The sequence below is a fragment of the Pleurodeles waltl genome, unplaced genomic scaffold (assembly GCF_031143425.1).
Source record: "Pleurodeles waltl isolate 20211129_DDA unplaced genomic scaffold, aPleWal1.hap1.20221129 scaffold_54, whole genome shotgun sequence".
Classification (NCBI taxonomy): domain Eukaryota; kingdom Metazoa; phylum Chordata; class Amphibia; order Caudata; family Salamandridae; genus Pleurodeles; species Pleurodeles waltl.
The window spans coordinates 597205-620388 of NW_027150248.1; the positions used below are offsets into that span (position 1 = coordinate 597205).

General features: G+C 45.5%; 1 protein-coding gene across 4 annotated transcripts in view; it reads left to right on the forward strand.

Annotated features, from left to right (window-relative positions):
- The first annotated feature begins 1973 nt into the window (after window positions 1–1973).
- LOC138278706 (CD5 antigen-like) overlaps window positions 1974–23184 on the forward strand; it is a 306796-nt gene continuing 285585 nt past the window's right edge. For all 4 annotated transcript variants that reach the window (XM_069219281.1, XM_069219284.1, XM_069219283.1 and 1 more), the window contains exons 1-2: window positions 1974–2081; window positions 20028–20101. In XM_069219281.1, coding sequence (XP_069075382.1) covers window positions 20038–20101 — 64 coding nt within the window. In that variant the 5' untranslated portion in view covers window positions 1974–2081; window positions 20028–20037. The remainder of the gene's footprint in view (window positions 2082–20027; window positions 20102–23184) is intronic.

The following is a 23184-nucleotide window of genomic DNA, read 5'->3' on the forward strand; positions in this document are numbered from 1 at the left end:
GTTAATGTTAATGTGTGCCAATGCATACCTATGTGTGAGCATGAGTGTGAGCCGGGGTGCCCAGGTCTGTGTGTGCTTGCTTCTGTGAATCTACTTGTGTCAGTATTTCACTCTATATTTATGTGTGAGCACGAGTGTGAGCCTGTGTGCCCAGGTCTGCTTGTGCTTGCTTCTGTGAATCTACTTGTGTCAGTATTTCACTCTATATTTATGTGTGAGCACGAGTGTGAGCCTGTGTGCCCAGGTCTGCGTGTGCTTGCTTCTGTGAATCTACTTGTGTCAGTATTTCACTCTATATTTATGTGTGAGCACGAGAGTGAGCCTGTGTGCCCAGGTGTGCGTGTGCTTGCTTCTGTGAATCTATTTGTGTCAGTATTTCACTCTATATTTATGTGTGTGCACGAGTGTGAGCCCGAGTGCCCAGGTCTGCGTGTGAACAGTATTTCACTCTATATTTATGTGTGAGCACGAGTTTGAGCCTGTGTGGCCAGGTCTGCGTGTGCTTGCTTCTGTGAATCTACTTGTGTCAGTATTTCACTCTATATTTATGTGTGAGCCTGTGAGCCCATGTGCCCAGGTCTGTGTGTGCTTGCTTCTGTGAATCTACTTGTGTCAGTATTTCACTCTATATTTATGTGTGTGCACGAGTGTGAGCCCGTGTGCCTAGGTCTGTGTGTGCTTGCTTCTGTGAATCTACTTGTGTCAGTATTTCACTCTATATTTATGTGTGAGCACGAGGGTGAGCCCGTGTGCTTCTGTGAATCTACTTGTGTCAGTATTTCACTCTATATTTATGTGAAAGCACAAGTGTGAGCCTGTGTGCCCAGGTCTGTGTGTGCTTGCTTCTGTGAATCTACTGTCAGTATTTCAATCTATATTTATGTGTGACCATGATTATGAGCCTGTGTGCCCGTGTCTGCGTGTGCTTGCTTCTGTGAATCTACTTGTGTCAGTATTTCACTCTATATTTATGTGTGAGCACGAGTGTGAGCCTGTGTGACCGGGTGTCCGTGTGCTTGCTTCTGTGAATCTACTTTTTTCAGTATTTCAATCTATATGTGGAAGCACGAGTGTGAGCCCGAGTTCCTAGGTCTGCGTGTGCTTGCTCCTGTGAATCTACTGTGTCAGTATTTCACTCTATATTTATGTGTGAGCATGAGTGTGAGCCTGTGTGCCCAGGTCTGTGTGTGCTTGCTTCTGTGAATCTAGGGTCAGTATTTCAATCTACATTTATGTGTGAGCACGAGTGTGAGTCTGTGTGCCCGGATCGGTGTGTGCTTGCTTCTGTGAATCTAGGGTCAGTATTTCAATCTACATGTGTGAGCAGGAGTGTGAGCCTATGTGCCCGGGTCTCTGTGTGCTTGCTCCTGTGAATCTACTGTCAGTATTTCACTCTATATTTATGTGTGAGCAAGAGTGTGAGCCTGTGTGCCCAGGTCTGTGTGTGCTTGCTTCTGTGAATCTACTTGTGTCAACATTTCAGTCTATATTTATGTGTGAGCCCGAGTGTCAGCCTATGTGCCCGGGTCTGTGTGTGCTTGCTCCTGCGAATCTATTGTCAGTATTTCAATCTAAATGTATGTGTGTGCACGAGTGTGAGCCTGTGTGCACAGGTGTCTCTGTGCTTGCTTCTGTGAATCTACGGTCAGTATTTCACTCTATATTTATGTGTGAGCACAAGTGTGATCCTGTGTGACTGGGTCTGTGTGTGCTTGCTTCTGTGAATCTACTTGTTTCAGTATTGCTTCTGGTTGCTGCATCTGCCTGTATTTCTGTTTCGGTTTGCTTCTGTTTATATTTAGGTTTATGTACAGTCAGAAAGCATGTAACTTGCATTTTCTCAGGTAGAAGAGGTGGTAAAAGGTGGGTGGAGAGGTGGAGAGTAGGTGAAGAGTAGGTGGAGTCTACTGCAAACCAGACTATACATAATCAGTTGCCTTGTTTTTCTCTCTTCAGAGCTACAAGTTAATGATTAGAAGTGGTTTGTTCACCACCATTCTAACTGAATAAATATTCTACTTGATCTACGCCAGCAGACAAGAAACACAGCTCTTTCCTGGACGTGCGTGTGAATCCAGACGGTAAGTAAACTTTATTTCACTACCTGAGGAGACAGCTGAGTTAAAGACTGTTAACTCCAGGCAGTTTGTGTATTTCATCCTTTAGTGGGGAATCTGTGACAGTGATTAGACGAGAAATTCAAAATAGTGAGTTTCTTGTTTTGGGCAGCACAGTCACTGCTGGTTTTGATTTACTCAAGAAATAGAGGTGAGGTCAAAAGTCCTAGTCCTCCTCAATCACAAACTCCCCAGATTGTCCACCCTGCGGACTATGTTCTGAATCAGACCTTGAAATGATGAGTTTATTTCACATGATTTTTGTAACATTTGTTTTTCTCATGGGACTGCTTCGGTGGAAGATTACATGAAGGACATCTGCAGTATGTTTGTGATCCTAAGGCGCCGCTGTTGTGCTAGGCAATCAAACACAGAATCTAAGTTATTTACTTTATTTGTTGTGAATGTTATAGTTAGCTCAGAGGTTACATTCAAAAGGCATTTTTGTTTGTTTTCTTAATAACGTTGGTACTGTTTTTCGTATTCCCAAAATGTGCATCCACTTTGAGATTTTCATAGCACTGTCATGTTGCAGCTGCTATTAGTCAACTCGGTGGACAAGCAGAAAGCTGGAGAAAAATGAAAAAGTCATCATAAAAATACTAGAGTGGTCGTGGGTGTAACAAAGAAAACTATTTCTTTCATAGCAGGGTGATAGCCAGAGGGCACACTGGTTTTCTTAAGAAATGGGAAAAGGTATGGGATACTTTTTTTAATGTGACAGATTACTAAGGGAGAGTGGTTCCCTCTTTCTTAACACCCAAAGTCCCCGAAGAAGGGCCCTGCAGTACCTTCCTTTTGCTCCCAGAGCCAAAAGCAAAAAGCAAAAGGGACGGGGTTAACCTACCTCGATCCCCAGGCCTTGTATGGTCCCCCAAGGGACTGTGTCAGCAAAAAAGTAATGATTAAAAATATACTTGTGTTGCTACATTTGCAGATCCTATACCGGCTGGTAGAACTCAGAGAGTTGACAGGTTTTATGAATTGTGGATAAAAAAAGTAGAAACAAGTATTTAGGGTGCTGTTGAAGTGCTTGGCCAGCAGCCCCACATGGGCACTGGCCACACATGGTTGGTTGGGAGAAGGCCAGTCCCTACAGCCGATCCCTTCTGTGCATTGCCAAATCCCATGCACAGTGGGGGATGGCCACCTTTGCAATTTGGGATACTGGGTCTGGCAACAGGGCATGTTCAATGGTCAACTTATGTTGTAACAAGATTGTGGCTGTGAGCATTGGGGGTTGGCTGTCCATGAACTGTTAAAAGCTGCTCTGGCCAGACATCAAACTCTACAGCCAATCCATGGTGCCGGAAGACAAGTTGTGTGGCGTGTGGAGTGCAGAGCCTGGCCTGAGGCCAAACCATGTGGCCAAGCAAAGATCTTAACCTTACACAATAGGCTTGGCCACCAATATAGGGTGGGTTACAGGGTACAGCCTGGGCTTTGCAGCCAACCGCCACTGCCCAAAGCCAAACGCAATACACTGTAGGGATTTGCTGCCCCCCACAGGTTGGGTGCCCACAGAAAGACAGGCACAGGGCTTGGCCAGAGTACAGGTCCTGCATCCAACCTTCCACTGTGCATGGCAAAAGGATGTGCATAGAAGGTGGTTGGGAACCCATAGAGGTTGGGCACAGTTTGAACAAGAGGATTGGGCACATGGCTGACTTTGATTATGATACATAAGCACATTTATGCACTAAAAAACAAGTGTTAATATAAATTTATAATTAGTATAATTAGGTATGTGAATTAAATCTTAACATATATAAAAATAGTAAATCTCTGAAAAAATGAAAGGTTAAAGTTACGTTGTAGACAGGAGTTGAAATCAGATGAGAACTAACATTTAGAAAACAAGTAACTGAAGAAATCTCCCGTGGGTCGACGGAATCTCCCCCCTGCAACCGCAGGCAACAAAAGACTGCATCACCGGTCCTCTGGGTCCCCTCTCAGCATGACAAGTGTGGTCCCTGGAACTCAGCAACTCTGTCCAAGTGACTCCCACAGTCCAGTGACTCTTCAGTCCAAGTTTGGTGGAGGTAAGTCCTTGCCTCTCCACGCTAGACTGCATTGCTGGGTACCACGTGATTTGCAGCTGTTCCGGCTCCTGTGCACTCTTCCAGGATTTCCTTCATGCACAGCTAAGCCTGGGTCCCCGACACTCTAACCTGCGGTGCACAACCTTCTGAGTTGTCCTCTGTGGTCGTTGGACTCCCTTTTGTGTCTTCGGGTGGACTCCGGTTCACTCCTCTTCCAAGTGCCTGTTCCGGTACTTCTGCTGGTGCTGCTTGCTTCTGTGAGGGCTCCCTGCCTTGCTGGACACCCCCTCTGTCTCCTCATCCAAGTGCCGACATCCTGGTCCCTCCTGTGCCACAGCAGCATCCAAAAATCCTAACAGCAACCCTTGCAGCTATCAAGGCTTGTTTGCGGTCTTTCCACGTGGGAACACCTCTGCAAGCTTCTTCATGACGTGGGTCACCCATCCTCCAAAGAGAAAGTTTCTAGCCCTCTTCGTTCTTGCAGAATTCACAGCTTCTACAACCCGTTGGCAGCTTCTTTGCACCCTCAGCTGGCATTTCCTGGGCATCTGCCCACTCTCGACATTGTCGCGACTCTTGGACTTGGTCTCCTTGTTCCACAGGTACTCAGGTCCGGAAATCCACTTTGGTCGCTTTGCTGGTGTTGGTCTTCCTTGCAGAAACCCCCTATCACGACTTCTGTGCTCTCTGGGGGTCATAGGTGCACTTTACACCTACTTTTCAGGGTCTTGGGGTGGGCTATTTTTCTAACCCTCACTGTTTTCTTACAGTCCCAGCGACCCTCTACAAGCTCACATAGGTTTGGGGTCCATTCGTGGATCGCATTCCACTTTTGGAGTATATGGTTTGTGTTGCCCCTGGTGGTGTGGTGAGGTGTGTTAGGTTGAGGTCTGGATCTATGAGAAAGATCCTAGCCCACATGGGAACACGGTCAGTGTTTAATGAAGTGGTGGAGACTCTTCCTTCTTTTAATATGACCCTCACACACTCTAATAGTCTCATGCTTCTTCATCGGGTCCTCCCTGGCCCCTAAAAGCCAGGATGGGCTTAACCATATTCCAAAGAGCGCTAGTTCTACTGGGAAAACAATAAAAATAGCTCAAACAGTGGTCTGAGAGTATATGGTTTAAAAAATCAATAAATGGGGTAGTTAGGATATAATGATCCATCCTATAACCCTAAAATGATTGCTGGCATGCTTCAGCCCCTATACTATGGCCTATCAGGTCCAGGGCTTTCTTCAGGATGTAAGGCTATTCAATGCCCAGTGTTGTGTACATTCAGTAATTAGTGGCCTGTACATAAAGCATGCAGCCCTAAAAGCCCATAGACAACTTGAAGACCCATATGCCTATTGTAAACTACAGGGCAACCCCATTGGGGCGATTACTAAGGCTATTGAGACAAAGCTCTGTTCTTGGAGAGACCAAGGTCTTCTTACGGACCTAGAATACAAATATCTATACAATCCCACTCCCAGTTTTCCATGTATTTATACTCTCCTCAAGGTACACAAACAGGCCCCCTTTCCCCCGGGAAGACCTATCATTTCAGGTATCAATTCTCCCACAGAAAAACTTTCTGAATACATTGACTTTTACTTACAACCCTTTGTGTGTAACTTACCCTCATACATCAGGGACACCGCCCATCTCCTCAGCCTTATTACTGATTTTGAATGGACCAGTGGCCACACACTTGCAACATTAGATGTCACCTCTTTATACACTTGTATACCTAAAGACAAGGGCATCACTGCCATACAATATTTTCTGGACAAGAGGGATGCCGGTTTCTTACAACATATATGCTAATGGATTTAATTGAGCTTGTGATGGACAACAATGTCTTCCTACATGAGGGGGCCTGGCATAGACAAAAACAGGGTGTTGCCATGGGAGCCAAATTTTCACCATCTTTTGCCAATCTCTACATGGGACACTATGAACACCATCACTTATGGAGCAGCGGCCCGCCGGAACTCACACAACACATCATTTACTGGGGCCGCTACATTGATGACGTTCTTCTTTTTTGGTCGGGTGACTCCAACACACTAGACATACTCCTTCAGTACCTTAACAACAACTGCTACAACATACATTTCACCAGTCATTCCAGCACTAGCTGTGTGGATTTCCTGGACTTAACACTGTACATTAAAGACACCCACATTTTCTCAAAACTATACAGGAAACCCACAGCCTCTAACTAACTTCTCCATGCCAGTAGCTCACATCCACACTCACAAATCAGAGCCATTCCATATGGGAAGGCCACCAGAGTTAGACGTAACTGTCAGGATGACCAGGAGTTCAAGACACAACTGAAAATTTTGGAACACCGCTTTGCCAAGCGCGGTTATCCTAATAAATTGCTTAAGGACACACATGATCGAATTATGAAAGTTAACAGAACAACGTTACTTTCCAAAAAACCATCCAGACAGGACGGCATAAGAAAACCACCATCTCTCATAACTACCTATAGCTGCGCAAGTACCGACATTTTCAAAATTTTTAAAAAACACTGGAACATCTTAACATCTGATGAGACCCTGAAGAAGGGTCTCCGGAAACAACCAGACATGACCTACCGTAGGGGACGCACATTGAGGGACCAACTATGCCACAGCTTTTTGCCCACTATCATGAAAGGCAACTGGCTTCCTTCACCACCCCTAGGTTTTTACAAATGCGGACACTGTAATGTTTGTGACTATGTACAGGACAAAACCAAAAAGTTCATGCATAACACTGATGTCACACACACCATTAAACAGTTCATGAACTGTAACACTAAATACATCGTATACTATATTATCTGCACCTGTAAGAAGATATATATTGGAAGCACCATCAGACCATTCAAGGAAAGATTACAGGAGCACATCAGGGCAATCAGGAATAACAACACTGAATACCCCTTTGCAGTTCATTTCAACAAGGAACATCCACTACAAGAGAGGCTCAATGTACACACGTTTGGAATCGCCACCCTGGGCAGCTGTCCTAGGGGCGGAAATAGAACTCTCCAGCTAAGGCAATTTGAGAGCCGGTGGATTATAAAACTACGAGCAGTTGAGAATGGTTTAAATTCGGATAAGGATTTACATGTCTTTCTGTAGTATTTCTTATATCTTTATTTTGCCTTTCTGGTAACTCGTCACCTTCAGTGTCTATAGTACGCATGACATCTGCAAAATGTTTGACATTTGTTTTGACACCACCTTGTCCCCTTTTATCCCTCCCGTTTTTATTAGTCTAACATGCTCTGGGGTCTAAGGGATATCCATTGGTCATGTTTTTTTGCATCTGTTTTTTGCATTTCTGTTTTGTCTCTTCTCCTTCATTGTACCTTTTACTGTGACAAATATTTTGATCTGTTTGTGTCTCTCCATGGTCATACTACCCAATATGCATTACTATGTGTTAATATTATTGCTTACTGGTATTTGTTGTACTGCTAACGCCTCTTTTTCCTATATGCATTGCACGACTTTCTAAGTTGGTCTCCGGCGACGTGGGACTCCTTTGTGCAACTTCGGCGAGCACTGTTTCATGCATCCTTGTAGTGCCTGTTTCTGGCACTTCTCCGGGTGCTACCTGCTGCTGAGAGGGTTCCTTGTCTTGCTCTACGTCCCCTCTCTCTCCTGACGCAATTTGCGACATCCTGGTCCCTCCTGGGCCACAGCAGCACCCAAAACCGCTTACCGCACGATTTGCAGCTAGCAAGGCTTGTTGGCAGAAAACACTTCTGCACGACTCTCCAAGGCGAGAGGGATCCGTCCTCCAAAGGGGAAGTCTCTAGCCCTTTGCGTTCCTGCACAAACCTCAGCTTCTTCTGTCCAGTAGAAGCTTCTTTGCACCCACAGCTGGCATTTCCTGGGCATCTGCCCATCTCCGACTTGCTTGTGACTTTTGGACTTGGTCCCCTTGTTCCACAGGTACCCTAGATTGGAAATCCACTGTTGTTGCATTGCTGGTTTGTGTCTTTCCTGCATTATTCCCCTATCACGACTTCTTTGTCCTTTGGGGAACTTCAGTGCACTTTGCACTCACTTTTCAGGGTCTTGGGGTGGGCTATTTTTCTAACCCTAACTATTTTCTAATAGTCCCAGCGACCCTCTACAAGGTCACATAGGTTTGGGGTCCATTCGTGGTTCACATTCCACTTTTGGAGTATATGATTTGTGTTGCCCCTATCCCTATGTGTCCCCATTGCATCCTATTGTAACTATACATTGTTTGCACTGTTTTCTAAGACTATACTGCATATTTTTGGTATTGTGTACATATAACTTGTGTATAATTGCTATCCTCATACTGAGGGTACTCACTGAGATACTTTGGCATATTGTCATAAAAATAAAGTACCTTTATTTTTAGTATATCTGTGTATTGTGTTTTCTTATGATATTGTGCAAGTGACACTAGTGGTACTGTAGGAGCTTCACTCGTCTCCTAGTTCAGCCTAAGCTGCTCTGCTAAGCTACCATTATCTATCAGCCTATGCTGCTAGACACCCTATACACTAATAAGGCATAACTGGGCCTGGTGCAAGGTGCAAGTACCCCTTGGTACTCACTACAAGCCAGTCCAGCCTCCTACAGTGATGTACTAGCAGGAGTAGGTATATCAAGAAAGAAAAAAGACAAATTGTAAAGAATGTTCATTGCAAACGCTTGTTTTCTAAACTACATAGTGGCACAATATAAGTACATTGCTGCTGGCCCCCTAGGGCCATTGGAACTTTTGATGTGATGATTAGGAAAGTCAGTCACAGGGAGGGACATGATTTTAACAACAGATGCCTCACATAAAACCATTGACTGGCTAAAATGAGACAGCTTAAGATTAACCAAAAAAGAGTGATTTGTTTTCTGGTAAAGGATTTCCTAAAAAATGAAAGCACACATGCACTTTTTGTGGAAAAATTAAAAAGAACTCTGTTTAATGAGTAAGACATCATCCACTATGGAGTACAGGTATTCTATTCTTGTTGTGCTAAATGACTGGAAGCGTGCTAGCTAACACATCGGGTACAAATGTGCTACTCTCTGCAGTCTGCAGATGTGGCAGCGGCAATAAACACACAATTATTTTGGATTCCAATGGCCCTGCTCTTTTCCAAAAACCTTTCAATTCTGCCCTGGCTCTAAAAAGGCAGTTGACGATTATATGTCACATATGTCATGTATAACATGGGAATAACAGATATCCTGTCTGACGTAAGTAGATGGTGTGAGAAAGTAGCCTCTTTCTAGCCTTGTTACCCCCCACTTTTGGCCTATTTGTGAGTGTATGTCAGGGTGTTTTCACTGTCTCACTGGGATCCTGCCAGCCAGGGCCCAGTGCTCATAGTGAAAACCCTATGTTTTCAGTATGTTTGTTATGTGTCACTGGTACCCTGCTAGTCAGGACCCCAGTGCTCATAGGTTTGTGACCTATATGTATGTGTTCCCTGGGTGATGCCTAACTGTCTCACCGAGGCTCTGCTAATCAGAACCTCAGTGGTTATGCTCTCTCTTTACAAATTGTCACTAACAGGCTAGTGACCAATTTTACCAATTTACATTGGCATACTGGAACACCCTTATAATTCCCTGGTATATGGTACTGACGTACCCAGGGTATTGGGGTTCCAAGAGATCCCTATGGGCTGCAGCATTTCTTTTGCCACCCATAGGGAGCTCTGACAATCCTTACACAGGCCTGCCATTGCAGCCTGAGTGAAATAATGCACACATTATTTCACAGCCATTTTCAATGCACTTAAGTAACTTATAAGTCACCTATATGTCTAACCTTTACCTAGTAAAGGTTGGGTGCTAAGTTACTTAGTGTGTGGGCACCCTGGCACTAGCCAAGGTGCTCCCACATGGTTCAGGGCATATTCCCCGGACTTTGTGAGTGCGGGGACACCATTACACGCGTGCACTATACATAGATCACTACCTATGTATAGCTTCACAATGGTAACTCCAAATATGGCCATGTAACATGTCTAAGATCATGGAATTGCCCCCTCTATGCCATCCTGGCATTGTTGGCACAATCCCATGATCCCACGGGTCTCTAGCACAGACCCGGGTACTGCCAAACTGCCTTTTCAGGGGTTTCACTGCAGCTGCTGCTGCTGCCAACCCCTCAGGCAGGTTTCTGCCCTCCTGGGGTCCAGCCAGGCTTGGCCCAGGAAGGCAGAACAAAGGACTTCCTCAGAGAGAGGGTGTTACACCCTCTCCCTTTGGAAAAAGGTGTTAAGGCAGGGGAGGAGTAGCCTCCCCCAGCCTCTGGAAATGCTTTCATGGGCACAGATGGTGCCCATTTCTGCATAAGCCAGTCTACACTGGTTCAGGGACCCCTCAGCCCTGCTCTGGCGCAAAACTGGACAAAGGAAAGGGGAGTGACCACTCCCCTGACCTGCACCTCCCCTGGGAGGTGCCCAGAGCTCCTCCAGTGTGCTCCAGACCTCTGCCATCTTGGAAACAGAGGTGCTGCTGGCACACTGGACCGCTCTGAGTGGCCAGGGCCAGCAGGTGATGTCAGAGACTCCTTCTGATAGGCTCCTTCAGGTGTTGCTAGCCTATCCTCTCTCCTAAGTAGCCAAACCCTCTTTTCTGGCAATTTAGGGTCTCTGTCTCTGGGGAAACTTTAGATAACGAATGCAAGAGCTCATCAGAGTTCCTCTGCATCTCTCTCTTCACCTTCTGCCAAGGAATCGACTGCTGACCGCGCTGGAAGCCTGCAAAACTGCAACAATGTAGCAAAGACGACTACTGCGACACTGTAACGCTGATCCTGCTGCCTTCTCGACTGTTTTCCAGGTGGTGCATGCTGTGGGGGTAGTCTGCCTCCTCTCTGCACTAGAAGCTCCGAAGAAATCACCCGTGGGTCGACGGAATCGTCCCCCTGCAACCGCAGGCACCAAAGAACTGCATCACCGGTCCCCTGGGTCTCCTCTCAGCACAACGAGCGAGGTCCCTTGAATCCAGCAACTCTGTCCAAGTGACTCCCACAGTCCAGTGACTCTTCAGTCCAAGTTTGGTGGAGGTAAGTCCTTGCATCCCCACGCCAGACTGCATTGCTGGGAACGGCGACTTTTGCAGCTAATCCGGCCTCTGTGCACTTCCGGCGGAAATCCTTTTTGCACAGCCAAGCCTGGGTCCACGGCACTCTAACCTGCATTGCACGACTTTCTAAGTTGTCCTCCGACGGCGTGGGACTCCTTTGTGCAACTTCAGGTGAGCACCATTTCACTCCACTTTGTAGTGCCTGTTCCTGCACTTCTCCGGGTGCTGCTTGCTTCTGAGAGGGCTCCTTGTCTTGCTGGATGCCCCCTCTGTCCCCTCACGCAATTGGTGACATCCTGGTCCCTTCTGGGCCACAGCAGCATCCAAAAACCCTAACTGCACAATTTGCAGCTAGCAAGGCTTGTTTGCGGTCTTTCTTCAGGAAAACACTTCTGCACAACTTTTCATGACGTGGGTCATCAATCCTCCAAAGGGAAAGTTTCTAGCCCTTGTCGTTCTTGCAGAATCCTCAGCTTCTACTGCCTAGTAGCAGCTTCTTTGCACCCACAGCTGGCATTTCCTGGGCATCTGCCCACTCCCGACTTGACCGTGACTTTTGGACTTGGTCCCCTTGTTCCACAGGTACCCTCGTCTGGAAATCCATTGTTGTTGCATTGCTGGTGTTGGTTTTTCCTGCAGAATTCCCCTATCACGACTTCTGTGCTCTTTGGGGAACTTTAGTGCACTTTGCACTCACTTTTCAGGGTCTTGGGGTGGTCTATTTTTCTAACCCTCATTGTTTTCTTACAGTCCCAGCAACCCTCTACAAGGTCACATAGGTTTGGGGTCCATTTGTGGTTCGCATTCCACTTTTGGAGTATATGGTTTGTGTTGCCCCTATCCCTATGTGCCCCCATTGCATCCTATTGTAACTATACATTGTTTGCAATGTTTTCTAATACTATAATGCATATTTTTCGTATTGTGTACATATATCTTGTGTATATTTGCTATCCTCATACTGAGGGTACTCACTGAGATACTTTGGCATATTGTCATAAAAATAAAGTACCTTTATTTTTAGTATATCTGTGTATTATGTTTTCTTATGATATTGTGCAAGTGACACTAGTGATACTGTAGGAGCTTCACTCGTCTCCTAGTTCAGCCTAAGCTGCTCTGCTAAGCTACCTTTTCTATCAGCCTAAGCTGCTAGACACCCCTCTACACTAATAAGGGATACCTGGGCCTGGTGCAAGGTGTAAGTACCCCTTGGTACTCACTACAAGCCAGTCCAGCCTCCTACATTGGTTGTGCAGCGGTGGGATAAGTACTTTGCAACTACTTACCACGTTTGTCATTGTACTTTTCATAAGAGAAAAATATACAAAACAAGTTCAGTGTATGTACACATAACCAAAAAGTTTTGCTTTTCTTCTTTCACTTATTTTCTAAGTGCTGAAAAGTACCTCTAACTTTCTAAAAAGTTCTTTAAAAGTTTTAAAAGTTTTTTTTCTGTACCTTAAAAAGTTCAGAAAACTTTTTCTTTCTTTTTCTGTCCCTTAAACCTTTTCTATCATGTCTGGTACAGGCCAAACTCTTGATCTGGCCAGCACAACTTATGACAACCTTAGCTGGAAGGAAGCAAGGAGTCTCTGTGTAGATAGAGGTTTAGGGGTAGGGAAGAATCCCTCAAGACAACTGTTAGTGAATATGCTCATTGAACAAGATAAGACCTTAAGTGGCACTTCTGGTGAGAAATTAGCTGATGGTTCCCATTCTGATTCTGGGACACCCCTAGCAAAAGATTTGGGAGGGAATCTTTCCAACCTGCCCCTTAGCAGGCCACCTAGCAGGTCTGATACTTATGTGAGTTTTCATCATAGTATAGAGATTACTCCCTTAGGCCAGGTTATTAGAGTGCCATCTGTTAGGGACAGGTCTCCCTCTGTACATTCACACCATTCTTCTGTGTCAAGGCATGCCCAACCCACCCACCCTGATGACAGAGTGTTAGCAATGGAACTCAATAGATTGAGAGTGGAAGAGTCCAGGCTGAAGCTTAAAAGCAACAGCTGGATCTAGACAGGGAAGCATTTGACTTAGAAAAAGAAAGGCAGAGGTTGGGGTTTGGACCCCATGGTGGCAGCAGCAGTATTCCAAATAGTCATCCTGCAAAAGAGCATGATTCTAGGAATCTGCACAAGATAGTTTCCAATTATAAGGAGGGGGATGACATTAAAAAGTGGTTTGCTGCACTTGACAGGGCCTGTGTTGTACAGGATGTCCCTCAAAGGCAGTGGGATGCTATCCTATGGCTATCATTTAGTGGAAAGGGTAGGGATAGGCTCCTTCCTGTGAAAGAAAGTGATGCCAATAATTTTACAGTTCTTAAGAATGCACTCCTTGATGGTTATGGCTTAACCATTGAACAGTACAGGATCAAGTTCAGAGAGACCAAAAAGGAGTCTTCACAAGACTGGGTAGACTTTGTTGACCATTCAGTGAAGGCCTTGGAGGGGTGGTTACATGGCAGTAAAGTTACTGATTATGAAAGCCTGTATAACTTAATCCTGAGAGAGCATATTCTTAATAATTGTGTGTCTGATTTGTTGCACCAGTACCTGGTGGACTCTGATCTGACCTCTCCCCAAGAATTGGGAAAGAAGGCAGACAAATGGGTCAGAACAAGAGTGAACAGAAAAGTTCATACAGGTGGTGACAAGGATGGCAAGAAGAAAGATGGTGAGAAATCTCAAGATAAGCATGGGGACAAGGGTAAAACCAAAGATCCTTCTTCAAATCTTAAACACTCTTCAGGGGGTGGGGATAAAACAAATTCTTCCTCTTCTTCACAACCTACACAATTTAAAAAGCCTTGGTGCTTTGTGTGTAAAAACAGAGGCCATAGGCCAGGGGATAAGTCCTGTCCAGGTAAACCCCCCGAGCCTACCACCACTAAGACATCAAGCTCTAGTGCCCCTAGCAGTAGTGGTACTAGTGGTGGGACTGCTAGCAACAGTCAAGCAAAGGGTGTAGTTGGGTTCACTTATGGGTCCATCATAGAAACTGGGGTAGTCAGTCCCAAGACAGTTTCTGTCACACCTAGTGGCATTGGCCTTGCCATACTGGCTGCTTGTCCCCTTACAATGGATAAGTACAGGCAGACAGTTTCAATAAATGGTGTTGAGGCCTTGGCCTACAGGGACACAGGTGCCAGTATCACTTTGGTGACTGAAAACCTAGTGCATCCTGAACAACACATCATTGGACAACAGTATAAGATTATTGATGTCCATAACTCCACTAAGTTTCTTCCCTTAGCTATAATTCAGTTTAGTTGGGGTGGAGTTACTGGCCCCAAGCAGGTGGTAGTATCACCTAGCTTACCTGTAGACTGTCTCTTAGGTAATGACCTAGAGGCCTCAGGTTGGGCTGATGTAGAGTTTTATGTCCATGCAGCCATGCTGGGCATCCCAGAGGAATTGTTCCCTCTCATTTCTACTGAAATGAAAAAGCAAAGGAGAGAAGGCCTGAAAACACAGGATCCCTCTCCAACAACAGGTAAAAAGGGTATCACAGTATCCCCTAACCACCCTACCATTCAGGATACCATTCCTGTGGTGGGAGAAACCTCTCCTAGGGTGGCACCTGTTCCAAGGGAATCATCAGCTGGCAAAGCTGTACTCCCTGAGGTAGAAGTACCTCTCTGTGGGATAACTAACATTGGTGAGAAAAAGAGAACCATTTTAGTTAACATGGAGCATCCCTCCAACCCTCCCAGTGAAACTTTAGTGCAAAAACCCTGCACTACCTCACAACACTTAGGACAGCATCCCTGCCCTAGTGTGGAGCTAATAGGACAGCATCCCTGCCCTGCTCCAACTAAAGAGAAACAGCATCCCTGTTCCCTCTTCCAGCCATATGGACAAAGTTTTTGCCCAGCTATGGCTTTACTGAGACAGCATCCCTGTCTGGCATTTCCATCATTACAAATATGTTCAGTGGACAATTCCCACTGCTCTAAACTAAAACTTACTGATAGAAACTCTGAAAATACATCTTCACATTGTTGCTTAGCTAAAATACTTCAAACAGGGTGGTTTACACCCCCACAGGGAAGTAACCATATAGTGGATGATAAAGGGAGTAACCAGTCTATTGCAGAGCTACTCTCTACTTATCACCACTTAGACAATAAAGTCTCAACTGGCCAAGGTTAGCCTTATTGTCCTTCGTTTGGGGGGGGGGGGGTGTGAGAAAGTAGCCTCTTTCTAGCCTTGTTACCCCCACTTTTGGCCTATTTGTGAGTGTATGTCAGGGTGTTTTCACTGTCTCACTGGGATCCTGCCAGCCAGGGCCCAGTGCTCATAGTGAAAACCCTATGTTTTCAGTATGTTTGTTATGTGTCACTGGGACCCTGCAAGTCAGGACCCCAGTGCTCATAGGTTTGTGACCTATATGTATGTGTTCCCTGGGAGATGCCTAACTGTCTCACTGAGGCTCTGCTAACCAGAACCTCAGTGGTTATGCTCTCTCTTTACAAATTGTCACTAACAGGCTAGTGACCAATTTTACCAATTTACATTGGCATACTGGAACACCATTATAATTCCCTAGTATATGGTACTGAGGTACCCAGGGTATTGGGGTTCCAGGAGATCCCTATGGGCTGCAGCATTTCTTTTGCCACCCATAGGGAGCTCTGACAATCCTTACACAGGCCTGCCATTGCAGCCTGAGTGAAACAATGCACACATTATTTCACAGCCATTTTCACTGCACTTAAGTAACTTATAAGTCACCTATATGTCTAACCTTTACCTAGTATAGGTTGGGTGCTAAGTTACTTAGTGTGTGGGAGGCTGGACTGGCTTGTAGTGAGTACAAAGGGGTACTTGCACCTTGCACCAGGCCCAGTTATCCCTTATTAGTGTATAGGGTGTCTAGCAGCCTAGGCTGATAGATAATGGTAGCTTAGCAGAGCAGCTTAGGCTGAACTAGGAGACGAGTGAAGCTCCTACAGTACCACTAGTGTCACTTGCACAATATCATAAGAAAACACAATACACAGATATACTAAAAATAAAGGTACTTTATTTTTATGACAATATGCCAAAGTATCTTAGAGTGTACCCTCAGTGAGAGGATAGGAAATATACACAAGATATATATACACAATAGCAAAAATATGCAGTATAGTCTTAGAAAACAGTGCAAACAATGTATAGTTACAATAGGATGCAATGGGGAAACATAGGGATAGGGGCAACACAAACCATATACTCCAAAAGTGGAATGTGAACCACGAATGGACCCCAAACCTATGTGACCTTGTAGAGGGTCGCTGGGACTATTAGAAAATAGTGAGAGTTAGAAAAATAACCCTCCCCAAGACCCTGAAAAGTGAGTGCAAAGTGCACTAAAGTTCCCCTAAGGACAAAGAAGTCGTGTTAGAGGAATAATGCAGGAAAGACACAAACCAGCAATGCAACAACTGTGGATTCCCAATCTAGGGTACCTGTGGAACAAGGGGACCAAGTCCAAAAGTCACAAGCAAGTCGGAGATGGGCAGATGCCCAGGAAATGCCAGCTGCGGGTGCAAAGAAGCTTCTACTGGACAGAAGAAGCTGAGGTCTAAGATCATGGATTTGCCCCCTCTATGCCATCCTGGCGCGAAACTGGACAAAGGAAAGGGGAGTGACCACTCCCCTGACCTGCACCTCCCCTGGGAGGTGTCCAGAGCTCCTCCAGTGTGCTCCAGACCTCTGCCATCTTGGAAACAGAGGTGCTGCCAGCACACTGGAATGCTCTGAGTGGCCAGTGCCACCAGGTGACGTCAGAGACTCCTTCTGATAGGCTCCTTCAGGTGCTAGTAGCCTATCCTCTCTCCTAAGTAGCCAAACCCTCTTTTCTGGCTATTTAGGGTCTCTGTCTCTGGGGAAACTTTAGATAACGAATGCAAGAGCTCATCAGAGTTCCTCTGCATCTCTCTCTTCACCTTCTGCCAAGGAATCGACTGCTGACCGCGCTGGAAGCCTGCAAAACTGCAACATAGTAGCAAAGACGACTACTGCAACTCTGTAACGCTGATCCTGCCGCCTTCTCGACTGTTTTCCTGGTGGTGCATGCTGTGGGGGTAGTCTGCCTCCTCTCTGCACTAGAAGCTCCGAAGAAATCTCCCGTGGGTCGACGGAATCTTCCCCCTGCTACCGCAGGCACCAAAGAACTGCATCACCGGTCCCCTGGGTCTCCTCTCAGCACGACGGGCGAGGTCCCTTGAATCCAGCAACTCTGTCCAAGTGACTCCCACAGTCCAGTGACTCTTCAGTCCAAGTTTGGTGGAGGTAAGTCTCTTCCCTTTCCTTTGTCCAGTTTCGCGCCAGAGCAGGGCTAAGGGGTCCCTGAACTGGTGTAGACTGGCTTATGCAGAATTGGGCACAAATGTGCCCAAGAAAGCATTTCCAGAGGCTGGGGGAGGCTACTCCTCCCCTGCCTTCACACCATTTTCCAAAGGGAGAGGGTGTAACACCCTCTCTCAGAGGTAGTCCTTTGTTCTGCCATCCTGGGACAAGCCTGGCTTGACCCCAGGAGGGCAGAAACCTGTCTGAGGGGTTGGCAGCAGCAGCAGCTGCAGTGAAACCCCAGAAAAGGCAGTTTGGCAGTACCCGGGTCTGAGCTACAGACCCGTGGGATCATGGGATTGTACCAACAATGCCAGGATGGCATAGAGGGGGCAATTCCATGATCTTAGACATGTTACATGGCCATATTCGGAGTTACCATTGTGAAGCTACACATAGGTAGTGACCTATGTGTAGTGCACGCATGTAATGGTGTCCCCCCACTCACACAGTCCAGGGAATTGGCCCTGAACAATGTGGGGGCACTTCTGCGGGTGTTGCCTGCTTCTGAGAGGGCTCCTTGTCTTTCTCGACGCCCCCTCTGTCCCCTCACGCAATTGGTGACATCCTGGTCCCTCCTGGGCCACAGCAGCATCCAAAAACCCTAACCGCACGATTTGCAGCTAGCAAGGCTTGTTTGCGGTCTTTCTTCAGGGAAACACTTCTGCACGACTCTTCACGAAGTGGGACATCCATCCTCCAAAGGGGAAGTTTCTAGCCCTTGTCGTTCTTGCAGAATCCTCAGCTTCTACTGCCTAGTAGCAGCTTCTTTGCACCCACAGCTGGCATTTCCTGGGCATCTGCCCACTCCCGACTTGACCGTGACTTTTGGACTTGGTCCCCTTGTTCCACAGGTACCCTCGTCTGGAAATACATTGTTGTTGCATTGCTGGTGTTGGTTTTCCCTATCACGACTTCTGTGCTCTTTGTGGAACTTTAGTGCACTTTGCACTCACTTTTCAGGGTCTTGGGGTGGGCTATTTTTCTAACCCTCACTGTTTTCTTACAGTCCCAGCGACCCTCTAAAAGTTCACATAGGTTTGGGGTCCATTCGTGGTTCGCATTCCACTTTTGAAGTATATGGTTTGTGTTGCCCCTATCCCTTTGTGCCCCCATTGCATCCTATTGTAACTATACATTGTTTGCACTGTTTTCTAATACTATACTGCATATGTTTGGTATTGTATACATATATCTTGTGTATATTTGCTATCCTCATACTGAGGGTACTCACTGAGATACTTTGGCATATTGTCATAAAAATAAAGTACCTTTATTTTTAGTATATCTGTGTATTGTGTTTTCTTATGATATTGTGCAAGTGACACTAGTGGTACTGTATGAGCTTCACTTGTCTCCTAGTTCAGCCTAAGCTGCTCTGCTAAGCTACCTTTTCTATCAGCCTAAGCTGCTAGACACCCTATACACTAATAAGGGATACCTGGACCTGGTGCAAGGTGTAAGTACCCCTTGGTACTCACTACAAGCCAGTCCAGCCTCCTACATTGGTTGTGCAGCGGTGGGATCAGTGCTTTGAGACTACTTACCACTTTTGTCATTGCACTTTTCATAAGAGAAAAATATACAAAACAAGTTCAGTGTGTATACACATAACCAAAAAGTTTTGCATTTCCTCTTTTCACTCTTTTCTAAGTGCTGAAAAGTACTTCTAAACTTTCTAAAAGTTCTTAAAACGTTATTAAAAGTATTTTTTTTCTGTCTTTCTAAAAGTTCTGAAAAACTTTTTCTTCACTTTTTCTGTCACTTAAACTCTTTCTAAAATGTCTGGCACAGGCCAAACTGTTGATCTGTCCAAACTTGCATATGATCACCTTAGCTGGAAAGGAGCAAGGAGTCTCTGCATAGAAAGAGGTTTGAGTGTAGGGAAGAATCCTTCTTTGGAATTATTACTTAACATGCTTAAGGAACAAGATAAGGCTTGTTTAAGGCTGTATTAAGCACTTTTTACAGAGATTCGAGGACTTACCCTTCCCATCTCCTTTTAAATGCTTCTCTTTTTTGAGCATTGCTGCTTTGGCTTTCAGGATACTACACAGAAAAGCCAAGTATTTATTATCACTATCACTGAAATGTTTTAAATAGGGTATAGTATTCATATGAGCCCTGGGTTACCGAGGGATAGAGAATGAAACAGGACAGTCTATGACAGGGGTCTCCAACCTTTTCTGCAGTAAGAGCTATTTATTTTACTAGAATTCTAATACTGACTGCAGCAGACAAGTTTACATTTTTGTCTCGAATACACACTTTTCATTTTATATATCTATATATATATATATATATATATAAATTCAACCCAGCAAAAGCTTCCAAGATAGGAGGCCATGCAGGAGAGCTACTCAGAGGTACCCAGAGAGCTACTGGTAGCTTCAGAGCTACTCGTTGGAGAAGCCCAGTCTAAAGGAAACTAATATTTTAATTCTTTTTTCAGGGCCTCCATCATGCTGGTGAAGAGTGTTTGCCTTCTTCAGGTCCTGAGCATTGTCAACGTTTATTCTGACTCCGGTGAGTGTGGACTCAGTCTGAGGAAGGGGTAGTAATATCATGTAGTGATGACCAAAGGCTACTGAAATTAACCTTAACATGACCTAGAAAAGTAGAGTGTACAACTGAAAGCTCACTTAAAAAACTTCTAAAGTGCTTCTAATCACACAGGACTGGTGATCCAAGTTCCATTCGAGTGAAAAATATATATTTTTTTAAACAATAAACGATAAGATTAGTGACTACTGAAATGCATTTGTCTCAGCTGCTTCCTCTGGTGAAGAGATTCCAAGACAGTGAAAGGCAGAGAACTTGTACTAGTAATTAATGTATTTGATGACCATATAAGTGCATCAAGTAACCACTTCTAAACACCCCCAACACCATTCGCACCGTGACCCTCAAGGTGCTCAAGGAGCAAAAGGAATGCATTTATTAAGCTATCCCTTCAACTCTGCACTTTCCCTACTGAGAGGCAGGTTTGGTGTAAGTAACACTCCCCTCAGACTCTGACATCATTCTGAGTTTTTACATAAAACCAGTACCCCCTAGAAGTGGGCTCTCCTTAGCAGGCACCTGGACCTGGATACCCACATGTTCTTCATCTCCATCCCCTCTTGGGATGATCCCTCCTAAAGCCCTGTCAAGAACATGTGGTGTATGTTATCTTTCCTACTGAAGTGGATAATTGGAATATATAATTACACTAACATTGACTGGCAGATACCCCTCAATTTACACTCAATGGAGGTGAATCCTGCAAGGGAGGCCAAGGTTTGACGAGTCAAGAAGAAATGATGAACTGCATCTAAAACAGTATTTGGCTGAATCCATCCTGAATTTGGTGAAGACAAACTCTGCTGACGATCCCCCCGCATTCCCTATGTTGTTTAACGAGGTTACTGAGGAAGCGACCATCTGCCTCTATAATATTTTTTAAATCTCATAATGTGTATACACGGCTTCTAACACCCATACATTTTACACCTCAGATATTATATACATCATACTTGTATGTAAAGTGACCTGTTGTGCCAGTAGGTCTGGCTCAAGCTATATTATTCTGCAATTAAACAAACCTATTCCAATAGACTTGAATTGGGCAACCGACGCTGTAACACACCTCTGCACCCGGACGCCCCAGAGCAACCTGAGGTGAACTGTTGGTGTGGCTTTAGACCTTGCACCATACTCACCTCAAGTCCAGAAGAACAGTCCTGTAACTTGCTACTGAATGCCCATATGCAGTGTCTGTTTTCCCCCACAGGATAACATTGGGCACCTGAGGCTGGAAAGCACCTTTGCACCCAGATGCCTCGGTACCTCCCGAATTGAACTGTTGGTGTTGCTTTTGTCCTCGCCCCATACATACCTTAATTCCAGATGAGCAGCCCTGTAGGTCGTCGCTAAGTGCCCACATGCAGTACAGGTTTTCCCCCATAGGATGCTGAAAAGCTCCTCTGCACCCGGACGCCCCAGTGTCTCCCGAAGTGACTTGTTGGTGCTGCTTTGGACTTTGCCGTGTACTTACCTTAACTCCAAAAAATTGGTCCTGCAAGTAGTTGCTAAGTACAAGTATGCAGTATATGTTTCCCCCCCACAGGATAACATTACCGTTCCAAAAACTGCACTGTCAACTTTTGAAAATTGTAAAAATCCATAAGTACTTACCTGATTCCAGTGATCTTGATATCAAAATGTACATAAAGGTATGTGTTATTTTTATAAATTGGTGTTGAATTTCTTTATTGAGCGTGTGTCTCACTTACTGTATGAGTGTGTGCCTTAAATGCTTAGCACTACTCTGTGATATGCCTACCTGTTTGACCACATTACCCAAACACTGAGCATTTGGGATGTCATTTGTGCCTCTGTGATACCTCTGGGGATTGCCTGGACTCTTTGCAGAGTGTAGCTCATTTTGGTCCACTATATAGAGAGCCAACTTCCTCCAAACAGCTTGTAGGAGGCTGGTCTGGTTTGTTGTGGGTACCTAAGGTACTTACACCTTACACCAAGTCCAGTTATCCCTTATTAGTGAAATGTAGGCAGTGTCTAGAAGACAGGCTCTCTAGTGGTAGAGTGAATGAGCAGCCCAGGCCTAACTGGGAGACATGCAAAGCTCTTGCAATACCACTGCAGTCACACAGTACTCACACACATGAAAGAAAATACTCAGTGTTAAAAAAATAAAGGTACTTTATTTTAGTGCCACAATACCAAATATACCATTAGCGACTATACTCCGTTAGGAGGTAAGTAATACACTTATTATATACACTAGTACACAGAAATAGTCATAGAAAGACGTAGAAAACAGGGCAATTACCATAGAACACAATAGGTAGAAATGGGCCTAGGGGGAACACAAGCCATATGCTAAGAAAGTGGAATGTGAAAGTCGGCTTCCCACCTAGGCAAGTGTAGTGTGTAGAGGGGCACTGGGAGTATTAGAAAACCCCAAAGGTAAGTACTTGAACCAACCCCAGAAAAGTAGGAGTAAAGTATAGGAACTTTTCCTACGTACACACAAAAACGACAATCAGGATTATGCAAGAACCATAAGAGACTGCAAGACACCATTAGTGGATTCCTGGACCTGAAGACCTGTAGAAGAAGGGGACCAAGTCCAAGAAGCAAAGAAGAGTCCAGGGAGAGCAGGAGCCCCTGCTAACCAGGATGAAGGGGCAAGAGAGGAACCACCAGTGAAGCAAAACAGTCAGGATTGCACCCAAGAAGATGGATTCGGCTTCCTGGTTGGTGCAGCTGACGTCCCACATCGGATGGATGATTGCAGTATGGGTGGCATCACAGAAGTCAACCCACAAGTCATGGAACACGGGAAGCTCGCAGTTGGAAGAAAATGGCGCCGCCCGGGACCAGGAAGGACCAGGTGGATTCTACCCATGTGTGGGAATCGTAGGGGGCTTTCCGCGTCCTAGAGAGCCCACAGCAGACCAGGCAGCCCACTCAGGAGTCCCACAACAGGGGGACAAAGAAGTTGCAGAAGAGGCCCACGCAGCACCACAGCAGAGGCTTCCACGCCGCCGGAGTTTCACTCAGGAAGCTGTGCATCGCAGGATAGAGTGCTGGGGACCAAGGCT